At 41.0% G+C, this 12453-nt stretch overlaps 1 protein-coding gene across 7 annotated transcripts; it reads left to right on the top strand.

Moving 5' to 3' along the window:
• Positions 1 to 8439: 8439 nt before the first annotated feature.
• LOC139536022 (putative nuclease HARBI1) lies at positions 8440 to 12453 on the top strand. 7 transcript variants are annotated; one of them, XM_071336110.1, is made up of 11 exons: positions 8440 to 9103; positions 9399 to 9469; positions 9557 to 9733; positions 9824 to 9885; positions 9968 to 10054; positions 10142 to 10425; positions 10505 to 10540; positions 10639 to 11193; positions 11263 to 11378; positions 11475 to 11586; positions 11681 to 12453. In XM_071336110.1, the coding sequence occupies exons 8-11, from the start codon at positions 10722 to 10724 to the stop codon at positions 12049 to 12051; spliced, it is 1071 nt and encodes a 356-aa protein (XP_071192211.1). In that variant the 5' UTR covers positions 8440 to 9103; positions 9399 to 9469; positions 9557 to 9733; positions 9824 to 9885; positions 9968 to 10054; positions 10142 to 10425; positions 10505 to 10540; positions 10639 to 10721; the 3' UTR covers positions 12052 to 12453. The 7 variants fall into 7 exon arrangements, with proteins under 7 accessions (XP_071192211.1, XP_071192212.1, XP_071192208.1 ...); XM_071336114.1 differs by having other exon boundaries at positions 8494 to 9103; positions 10142 to 10183; positions 10252 to 10425; positions 11263 to 11586; XM_071336111.1 differs by having other exon boundaries at positions 10142 to 10183; positions 10252 to 11193.

Genomic DNA, 12453 nt, shown 5'->3' with positions numbered 1-12453 from the left:
CAAAGATGCTCACCAGATTAGTGCCATAGGAGCAACACTGAGGATTAAAATGTCAACAAAACAAGCACAGGTGACAAAACATTTTAGAACGTTTGGGTTTTCAGAGCATTTCTCTGTTATTTCCAGATGAGCTAAACATGCAGCAAGGGGAGAGAAATGGTCTACAAAGCTGGCCATATCAATATTTTTATGTTGATGTTTCTGAAATGATATTTGGCTGTAAAGGCTAGCATGAGGGACAAGTATCTAGCCACAATGAGGTTTGTTTAGAGAAAAGTCAACTAACCTTGTAAGCTACCTAGGCATAATTAACTAGCTAGCTACTAGCTAGTTTAAATCCTCTCACGACTATGAAGCCAACCTTTAATTTTACCTAAAATGTTAGCTGTGTTAGCCACACAAGCTTATCCAGAGTCAGTGATACATGAAGCAGCCATGTACTATTAGTGGGAGGTTTTCTATCTATGGGAACTGCAATAATTTTGCTAGAAACATTGCTAAAATAAAGGAAATAAAATAAAATATACCTCATAAAATGTCACCTGTAATGCTCATCTCCTGTAGCCTAATTCTCCTTATTTTCGTACTGTACCTCGATAACACAGCTTGGATTTATACTAAACAATTTTATATGTCAGCACTTATAAGGCATGTACAAAATCTAGTATATGGTTTGCCTCATATACATTGTCTACTGGTATAATTTTAAATTGAGAAAATACACTGAGTATACCAAACATTACAAACACCATCCTAATATTGAGTTTTCAATACCCCTTTCAAAGGTGCTTACATTTTTTCTTTCCCATTCATGCTCTGAATGGCACACATACACAATCCATGTCTCAATTGTCTCAAGCCTTAAAAATCCTTCTTGAGTTTCTTGAGTCTGTTACAGTCTCCTCCCCTTCATCTACGCTGATTGAAGTGGATTTAACAAGTGACGTCAATAAGTGATCATATCTTTCACCTCGATTTACCTGGTCAGTTTATGTCATGGAAAGAGCAGGTGTTCTTAATATTTGTATACTCAGTGTATAGCTCAACATGTAAACAATGTGTGAGTTTAGCTATTCTCTGCTTCAGATGACAGATGCCCATAAGCCCAGTAATGCCATCATACTGTAGGCCTATGGCTGCATTGGTGATGCATGCCATATGATAAGCTGCTAAATGGATTCACATAGCTGATATAACAGAAAGTGACAATCAAATAAAACAGATTTGAGATCTTACAAATAGACAAAAAGGAAATGTTCATTTGAGAATACAACACATAAACACAGACACATTATAGACAGAACCCCCTCCCCTATTTATTGCAGATTGTGATATGTGATTAATCAACAGACACTGGTTCATTTTGAATAATAGTTTAACAATTAAAACAAGTTTAAACACTTTACTTCAAAGAATCAACACTTCATCACTTCAAAACATACAAATAAGCTAAGTCGTATGTAAAGATTAGACATCTTAGTCTCAACAACAATAGATAATTAAGTGGTAACAAGTAGGCTATAATTACTGAAGCATAATTTCAAGTGAACAAAAATAATCCATACCAGTGGTGGCCAACCTTGCTCCACTGATCCCTGATCTACTAGGTGAGCCGACTTCTTTTCCAGCCCAGCAAAAGCACACTTGATTATCAACTCATTAAATTTCATAAGTTAAATCAGCTGTGTTATTGCTGGGCTGAAACAGAACCCTGCACACCCGGCAGACCACCAGCAGGGTTGCCCTGCTCCAATTGTAATAGGTTTATACATTGTGTGTGATGTTTAACTATATTTTTGTATACAACATTTGCTAACATAGGTAGGCCTACACATATAACCCATGGCATATAGGATATACCCTTAGTCTCTTGGGACATTCATTGGGACCTCTCTCTTCATCTACAAAAGTGCCTTCACAACTTTCCATTTCTAAGGACAGAAAACATCACAAAGAAACAGGCTTCATTATACACAAATTAGAGAGCACTCTATTTTATGTTGCTATTATCTCTCTGTCCTCATAGGGGCTGAAACTGGAGAATCTTTACGTAATGTCCTCCCACAAAATGACCTGCCCTATCCAGTAGCCTACACTCTCCCTTTAGTGACAGATGGAGCTGCAATTTCACCCAATTTTCCATGGCTGTTACCTACAAATGCATTTGGAGACTGTTTTTATAATAATTTTACAATAATTACATCAAGATAGCTAGCTAATAGGAAGTGTTAGCACTTTTTTTTCTAAGAGTGTAGCTTTTATTCAGCTGTCCCCATAGCAGTACCCTTTGAAAAAACCTTTTTGGTTTCATGAAGAACCCTTTCCACAGAGGGTTCCAAAAGGGTTCTACCTGAAACCAAAAATGGTTCTACCTGGAACCAAAAATGGTTATCCTATGGGGACAGATGAAGAACCTTTTTGGAACCCTTTTTCTAAGAGTGTAGCTTGATTACATTTTTTTTCATTTTTTTTAATATTGTATTTCACCTTTATTTAACCAGGTAGGACAGTTGAGAACAAGTTCTCATTTACAACTGAGACCTGGCCAAGATAAAGCAAAGCAGTGTGACACAAACACAGAGTTACACATGGAATAAACAAATGTACAGTCAATAACACAATATAAAAAAATCTATTTTTTTTAAATTTGTGTGCAAATTAGGTAAGATTAGGGAGGTAAAAGCAATAAATAGGCCATAGTGGCGAAGTAATTACAATTTAGCAATTAAACACTGGAGTGATAGATGTGCAGAAGATGAATGTGCAAGTGGAGATACTGGGGTGCAAAGGAGCAAAACAATGAATACCAATTTAATTCACTTAGCTAAACAGTGTGTACAGTTAGCTAGCAGCTAATTTTAGTTAGCCAACAAAGTGACCTACTGGCCTACAGCTATCTAATAATATATTGTCTTTTAACATTTTTTAAATGTATTTATTTACCTGAATAGTTTTTCCCACTACCTCTGTTTTTTGTGTCCTTACAAAAACAAAATAGTGGTCAATCTTCACAATATTTTCAGGGTTTGCGAAGCGCAGCCAGCAGCCATGTGGACAAGTGGAGACAAGGTAAAAAGTGTTTGTCATCAGAGCGGTTTAGAACGTGTTGTGACGTTTGACTTTACCAGCGTATATCACTTTCAATAAATATCAATCACAGACTGTTGGCCACACTTGATAACTAGCACTTGAAAACGAGCATAGGCAACAACTACCTGGAAGGAAAACAGTGACAAACATAACACACAGCACCCCTTCTATGGGCCTGTAGGGGCAGGGTTTCTTGAAATGTAGCATCCAATCAAAATCTTGGTCCACATTGGTCCAGTGGACCATTCAACCCGTTTTTGCAGTACAAAGTTTCCCAGACTTCCAAGTGAGGCGTGAGAACGATGTGATTTTGGAGGTATGACAAAGCGAGACTAGTACATCAATGGTAACAGCTATTGTGCTAACGCTAGTTCATCTGACTCTGGGGAAGTAGATAAAGGGCTTCCCTTTACAGTAAGTATCCATTTACAGTAAGACTTGCTGTCACTACAATCTGTCCCCTATATAGAGATTTCAGAAAGTATTCATATCCCTTGATTTATTCCAAAGTCAAGGGGTGTGAATACTTTGATGGCACTGTATTTGTTTAAAATCTATCAATTGATGGTTTCATTTCAGACAGACAAATAATCATGTTTGTTTGCAAAATACTATATCCGCCTCACTCTCAGAGAAATAAGTAGTACTGCTAGGTTTTACACAGTCAAATGTAACAAATAACTAATAAAGAAATGTACAAATTATATATTTGTGACATCAATATGGTTTTTGTGCTTGATGGTTGTTGCAACTGCACTTGAAGAAACTTTAAAAGTTCTTGGCATTTTCCATATTGACTGACCTTCATGTCTTAAAGTAATGATGGACTGTCGTTTCTCTTTACTTATTTGAGCTGTTCTTGCCATAATAGGGACTTTGTCTTTTACCAAATAGGGCTATCTTCTGAATACCAACCCTACCTTGCCACAACACAACTGATTGGCTCAAACACATTAAGAAGGAAAGAAATTCCACAAATGTTAATTGAAATGCATTCCAGGTGATTACCTCATGAAGCTGGTTGAGAGAATGCCAAGAGTGTGCAACGCTGTCATCAAGGCAAAAGGGTGGATACTTTAAAGAATCTCAAATGTATTTTGATTTGTTTAACACTTTTTTGGTTACTACATGATACCATATGTGTTATTTCCTAGTTTGATGTCATCACTATTATAATAAACAAAAACCCTGGAATGAGTAGGTGTGTCCAAACTTTTGACTGGTACTATATTTATATATATTTTTAAATAATGAATTACAGTAATATGAGATTTGTATGAAAAACTTTTACATTTCACATTTTTGTCATTTAGCAGAAGCTCTTATCCAGAACAACTTACAGTAAGTGCATTCATCATAATGAATGTTTGTCTATGGAGAGTGCATGACTGTGCTCGAATTTACACACCTGTCAGCAACGGGTGTGGCTAAAATAGCCAAATCCACTCATTTGAAGGGGTGTCCACATACTTCTGTATATATAGTAGGCCACACAAGCTCACAGAACGGAACCGCCGAATGCTGAAGCGCGTAGCGCATAAAAATCGTCTGTCCTCAGTTGCAACACTCACTACCAAGTTCCAAACTGCCTCTGGAAGCAACGTCAGCACAAGAACTGTTCGTCGGGAGCTTCATAAAATGGGTTTCCATGGCCGAGCAACTGCACACAAGCCTAAGATCACCATATGCAATGCCAAGCAGCGGCTGGAGTGGTGTGTTGCTCGCCGCCATTGGACTCTGGAGCAGTGGAAACGCTCTCTCTGCCAGGAGAACGCTATCTGCCCCAATGCATAGTTCCAACTGTAAAGTGTGGTAGAGGAGGAATAATGGTCAGGGGCTGTTTTTCATGGTTCGGGCTAGGCCCCGTAGTTCCAGTGAAGAGAAATCTTAACGCTACAGCATACAATGATATTCTAGACGATTCTGTGTTCCATCTTTGTGGCAACAGTTTGGGGAAGGCCCTTTCCTGTTTCAGCATGACAATGCCTCAGTACAAAGTGAGGTCGTTGTGGAAGAACTTGACTGGCCTTCACAGAGCCCTGCCCTCAACCCCATTGAACACCTTTGGGGTGAATTGGAAAACCGACTACGATCCAGGCCTAGTCGCCCAACATCAGTGGCCGACCTCGCTAATGCTCTTGGAAGCAAGTCCCCGCAGCAATTTTCCATCATCTAGCGGAAAGCCTTCCCAGAAGAGTGGAGGCTGTTATAGCAGCAAAGGGGTGGACCAACTCCATATTAATGCCCATGATTTTGGAACAAGCAGGTGTCCACATACTTTTGGTCATCTAGTGTAGCTAGTTGAGACAACCATTCCAGCTAAACAATGGATGTATAGCATTTTCAAATGTTCATACACATCTAAAGTCTATGAATACAAAATGTGAGAACAGTAATATTTTAGACAGACATGAAGTTACCCATAAGCAATAATTTCTAATGAAAAAACAGAAAAATTGGTGGATATAACATTTTGAAAAAAAAATAACTTGTCAACTTCAAATACACTATTAATACATTTTCCCCATGTGTCCATAGTTTGGTTTGTGTGGTTTCTCAAAAGAGTTGGGTTACATGTGAAAGTTTTGATATATTCATATATGCAATGTTTCATCACATAATACTGTTTGTTGATAGTGTGCTTCGCAGAGCTTTGCATGTTGTTTCAGAAGTCAGTGTGATGAATGAAACCTTTGTTTTCTGAGCCAAGGACAGTGATTTTGACAGCCTTCATGGGCCACACAGCACACTGTAAAAGCAGGGGCACAGACAGCACACTGTAAAAGCAGGGGCACAGACAGCACACTGTAAAAGCAGGGGCACAGACAGCACACTGTAAAAGCAGGGGCACAGACAGCACACTGTAAAAGCAGGGGCACAGACAGCACACTGTAAAAGCAGGGGCACAGACAGCACACTGTAAAAGCAGGGGCACAGACAGCACACTGCAGAAGTGGCACAGACAGCACACTGTAAAAGCAGGGGCACAGACAGCACACTGTGAAAGAGGAGGCACAGACAGCACACTGCAGAAGTGGCAGACACCCCACTGTGAAAGAGAGGGCACAGACAACAATTCACTTTACACTGAAAACACTCCAATATAAGTTGTATGGAGATATCAATGTTATGTAACTTGACAAATAAATAAATTCCCATCATTTGTTGTGTCTTTTCTCCACGCTCACTTTTTACTCCCTGATTAGTCCCTTACAAAAACTTACCTCTGGCCTGTGCCTCCCACACAAAGACTGCAACCCATCAGAGTCAATTATAAATTAACATTTAGGATTTATAATGTTTAGGTGTGTCACGGCCGTTTAAAGGAGTGGACCATGGTGCAGCGCGATTGGAATACATCTTTTAATTCCACGAAGAACACTTAACAAACGACCAGTGACGCCAACGTAGTGCTCACAGGCAACTAAACATGGACAACTACCCACCAAACCAACTTGGAAAATGGCAACCTAAATAGGCTCCCCAATCAGAGACAACGATAAACAGCTGTCTCTGATTGGGAACCCACTCAGGCCACCATAAACCTACAACCCCTAGACAATACAAAATCCCCATAGATAACAAAAACCCCTAGAAAAGACAAAAACCCCTAGACAATACAAAAACTAAACAAACCACCCCTTGTCACACCCTGACCTAACCAAATAATAAAGAAAGCAAATATAACTAAAGTCAGGGCGTGACAAGGTGTGAATAAAACCTATCAATAATCAATAATTACAGATCAGTTCACAGAATACCAATGCTCAATTCAATTGTGCGGCATTACAAAAAACGTGATAATTTGCACAAGCATACACTTAGTAATGCATGCATGTCACACACACACACACACACAAGTTGCTTTGTAGATGGAGTGATCGGTGATTCCTTTCTTCATACCCATATGAATAATTAAGAACTATTTGCACTAAGTCTGTATCATTCACCAAATCTCAGGACATTACCTGAAGCCTCATAGAACACTACCACTGAGGTTTCACAGAACTAGTGTTGTGAAACTGGGAATCCATAACTGGGATTTCTGGAAACCCTGAGAATTTGGGGAAAGTTACCAGATTTTTGCGACCTTACATGACATAACATTACTTGCTGCTGAAATTCCTCAGGACATTACCACTGAAGCTCCATGATTAGGCTAGTGCTGGAGGCTAGTGGAGTCGACTACTCTGACACAAGCATACCGTTTGATATTTGTGGATACAATGTCACATATAGCACTGGACACAGGGTAGGTGGTATCATCTTTATATTTTTGTTGTACTAATTATGCATTGAGTGTTCTGTGTGTTTTATTATAATGTTTCTAATTAAAGAGACATTGGGGGCACGGCACTGCTGCCAGTGTCACGAACGTCGTAGTGAGGAGACCAAAGCGCAGCGTGATGTGAATATATATTTTTAATAGAAGACGACTGAACACGAAGAACACCAAGCAAAACGACCGTGAACGCTATAAACAATGAGTGCAGACATGCAACTTCACATAGACAATAACCCACAAACCAAACTGGAAAATGGCAACCTAAATAGGATCCCCAATCAGAGACAACGATAAACAGCTGCCTCTGATTGGGAACCAATCCAGGCCACCATAGACCTACATATGTCTAGACTAGACACACACACCTAGACATACAAAAACCCTAGACAAGACAAAAAACACACATACCACCCTCGTCACACCCTGACCTAACCAAAATAATAAAGAAAACAAAGAATACTAAGGTCAGGGCATGACAGCCAGACCCTGAGCTCACCTGCGTGAATAGTTTTTTTGTTTATAGTTATATCTGGGGGTGCAACTTTTACTGTGGACAGGGGGGACATGTACCCCCCACATTCTGAAATACCATTTTTGTCCCCCCAGTTTTATAATTGGAATGTGATACAAAATGAGGCAACGGTGTGCTTTAGGACCATTCGTCAGACTCTGAGCGGTCGGGTAAGCTGTTTTAATCAGACTGGATTAAACATTTTTTTAAACATTAATAATACAACAAAAAAATGGTTGGTGAATAACATTGCAGCTTAGAAACAAGAACTTACAATTAATTCCAAACACAAAAACCGCATGTCACGACTTCCGCCGAAGTCGGCCCCTCTCCTTGTTCGGGCGGCGTTTGGCGATTGACGTCACCGGCTTTCTAGCCATCGCCGCTCCATTTTTCATATTTCCATTTGTTTTGTCTTATTCCATACACACCTGGTTTTCATTCCCTAATCACACTGCATGCATTTAGTCCTCTGTTCCCCTCCATGTCTTTGTGTGAAATTGTTTCGTGTTACGTGATTATCGTTACGCACCAGACTGGGTTTCATGTTTCTGTGTCTTTTGCACACAGTTTGTTTATTTTGGTATTTACAGTGTCTTGTATTGAACATTATTTGCACCTTGCACTTTTTCCTTGTGGGCTAGAGGTTTTTTAAGAAGCTGCGTTCTTCTGTTATTTTTATCTCCTGCCATAATAAAGTGTGCGCTTGTTCAATACTCCCTGCTCTCCTGCACCTGACTTCAGCCATAACACCGCATTTCAGGACATGCATATATGCTAAGCACAAATATTGCTGTAGCGATGCTACACTTCTAAAGCCAAAGTTGAGCACCTGGGGCCTGTTGCACAAAAGTAGAATTAAGACATCCGGGATAAATGACTCAGCTGAGCTCAATGAAGCCAAAACATGTGCGTCCAGGCTTAATTGGTTGCACAAAGACCAAGCCAGGATGAGCAGACACGGATTCATTAAGCCAGGTGAAACCAATCCTGGATAGGTGCGCGCTCACGGCTCACTCAAATAGACCCCGCCACAGATCACAGATTAACTGATTTACCATGGCAACTAGAGCCGCGTACTTTTCCCCGTCGGAAGCACAAATCCTCATGGAGGCATACGAGGAGGTAAAAGATATAATTAAGAAGAAAGGCAACACCGCCACAGTGATAAAGCAAAGAGAAAAAGCGTGGCAAAGTATTGCAGACCGCCTGAATGCGTAAGTAGTGCACAATTACACACTCACCGCTCCGCTGAAACATCACAATTACAATTCAAATATTTAATTCACATCTCCAAAAATGCAGTTGTACTGTAATTATGAAACGGTTAAATTTTTAATTGAAATGCACTGCAGATATGAGTGAAATTGTGTAAAGTAACTCCATCACACTGTATAAAGCTATGATAAATTTTTTGATATTTTTACTGAAAACAAGACAAAAATACCAAGTAATTTTTTGCAGTGTGACTCCATTAAATGTGTGTGTGTGTGTGTGTGTGTGTGTGTGTAGATTAAACATGAACGGGCCAAAACGGACATGGCAGCAGGTCAAAATCAAATACAAGAACATTCTGCAGAATGGTATGGTCCCTGACTAATATTTAACAAAGCACAAGCATATATTGTACCCAGAAGGTGCCTGCTCACACATTGTCTGTACTGTTTTAGCAGTGAAAAAGAATACCCACAGACAAGGCACGGGTGGTGGGTCACCAAAGGCTGACCTTACCCCAGCAGAGGACATGGCCTTGGAGCTAAATAAAGGCAGGCCCGTCTTAGAGGGGATCCCTGGGGGGAAAGAGACGAGCATAGGTTCCTCCCAAGATGCCACCCGCTTCATTCAAGGTATGTCCTTCCATCTCTACATGGGATACAACCACATTCATATTGAATCAATTTGGACTGTCTGACTTTGGTTTACCTATTGCCTTGCAGTGTCTGGCAGCACTGTGTTCCTGTTAGAGCCACCAGCACAAGCACCAGACGATGCTGATCCAGTGAGTACTCCATCAAAGGCATACTGTAGGCCTGGCATGTCTTGTCTACTAGCTTCAATATGAATCCGATTAAATGTGATAGGGTGAAGGCCCCAGTGCAGCAGCAACAGCACATGATGGAGACGATGATGAGGAGGAGACCATCTCTCTGGATTCCAGAAGGCATGAGGTATCATGTTAAGACTGTGAAAGTACTATTTACTCTACAATGGTGAGGAGTCCTCATCAAAATCAAAAAATCTAATTTCTTTTACAGGACCCAGATGCTATACAGTGGGAAAACCAGCCTGGCAACATAGTGCGTATTAATAAAAGGACACCACATCCTGCCAAATTCCAGCTGCGCTAATTGTATTGTGTTCACAGAGCTCACAAGCTATCAGAAAGTTGTATGGCAACCACCTCCGGCGCCAAATAGAACTGGCAGACATAGACATTCAGTACAAGAAGAAAAAGATGGAAAATCTTGCACTGGAGTCCGAAATAAAAAAGAGGACAATTAGGAAACTGGACCTTGAAATAAAAAAACTTGAGAGGGAGGTGAGATATGCCTTCAATGTACACTGTATGCTAACTGTAACACAAATGTATTAATCATTATTTTTCTTTCCTCCCCCAGCTCCAAGAAGATGACACAGCTCAAAATAAAAATTAGGTATATTCTCGTAAAGTCAAGTGAGCCATGACATATGAGCTCTTATTGTGAGCACACAGGACGGTGGCATCTTTCTAAGGTTTTTTTTATTTTCCCAGCAATCAGTACAACCAAGTCATCGTTATAAGGCATCGCCCTCTTTTGCCCACCCCCCCAGCACCAGGTGTGGCCACTAGCCTATATGAAGGCCCAAAATTGTGTGTTCCTTTCTGCTCTGACAATGGCATGCCCATTCGTGCGAGATGTGGTGGATGAAGAAGCACTTGTGCTGAGGAGAGCCTTCAGGCGAGAAAGGGTCTTCAGGGACCGGTTGGACCCACTGGCCTTCCCTGATGACCATCTATATGAAAGATACAGGTTTTCTGCAGATGGCATCAGGTATCTATGCAGACTACTGGGTCCCAGGATTAAGCACCGCACTGCACGGAGCCATGCACTGAGTGTGGAGCAAATGGTTTGTGTGGCCTTGCGCTTTTTTGCTAGTGGAGCCTTCCTGTACTCAGTGGGGGATGCAGAACAGCTGAACAAGGCCACAATTTGCCGCACAATAAGGAGTGTGTGTCTGCCTATCAAAGCATTAGCAGATGTCTTCATCTCCTTCCCTGGCCACAGAAGACTCTGTGACATCAAAGAGGAGTTCTATAGGATTGCAGGTAAGAGGATCTACAAATTACAGGACAACTGTTAACACATAGTAGGATACTCATTACTTTGTGTGACAGGTTTCCCCAATGTCATTGGTGCAGTGGACTGCACACACATAAGGATAAAAGCCCCCTCAGGTGCCCATGAGGCCGATTTTGTGAATAGGAAATCCTTTCACAGCATTAATGTTCAGGTGAACATAACTTTTTGATATTGTCCATTGACGAACACTCTGCATTGCCAGTGATGTGCATTGATTGGTGTAATATTCCTCATCTTATGATTTCAGATGGTCTGCAATGCTGACTGTGTGATCAGCAATGTTGTGGCAAAATGGCCTGGCTCAGTCCATGACTCCAGAATCTTTCGGGCCTCTGAAATCTATCAGTGCCTATCACAAGGTAAGCCACACAACCCCTATTTATAACCATCATGGCTGTGTCAAGAATATCACTGTGTTTATGAGGTAGTAATGATGAGATTTTGTGTTGACAGGTGAATTCTCTGGTGTGTTGCTGGGAGACAGGGGGTATGGCTGCCAGCCTTTTCTCCTGACACCTTTCACAGACCCCCAGGAAGCACAGCAGGCCTACAACCATGCCCATGCCAGGACCAGGGCCAGAGTTGAAATGACCTTTGGCCTCCTGAAGGCACGCTTTCACTGCCTTCACAAATTAAGGGTCAGCCCTGTTAGGGCATGTGATATTACTGTGGCTTGTGCTGTCCTCCACAATGTGGCCTGCCTGAGGAAGGAGAGGGCCCCCAGAGTGCCACCAGCCATGGACTGGGACAATCCGGCAATCTTCCCTGATGACGACAGTGGTCGGCTGCTGAGGGACCAATATGTGTTGAATTATTTTAGTTAGTATGTGTGCTTTCAATTTTGGTTAAATATGTCCTGCGGTGGCAGAGGAATTTGGGTTTTTTTGGGTTCGTTTTTTGACGAATTTGGCCTCTTATGATGTTTGTGCGGTATACTGTGTGTAATACAAGGCTGCAGGGAGGCTACTGCATCCATTCATTTGTCTGTTCAGTTGATGTGTATGGATTTGTCCTGCATTTATTTTAGTGTGCAGACATGCAGGGTGTGTTATATACAGACCTTTGAATGTGTATGTATCATTTTGTATAATATGCTTGGATTCTGTGCTTTCCATCTTGTAGAGTCACTGTGACTTCAGTTTCGAAAGGAGCTGATGGTTTACCTGCTTTGTTTTGTCCTTATTCAATAAAGGAACATAATGTTACACATTGTGTTTTTATATTCA

Source organism: Salvelinus alpinus, chromosome 12 (genome assembly GCF_045679555.1).
Source record: "Salvelinus alpinus chromosome 12, SLU_Salpinus.1, whole genome shotgun sequence".
NCBI classification, from domain to species: Eukaryota; Metazoa; Chordata; class Actinopteri; order Salmoniformes; family Salmonidae; genus Salvelinus; species Salvelinus alpinus.
This window is presented reverse-complemented; position numbering and strand designations above follow the sequence as displayed.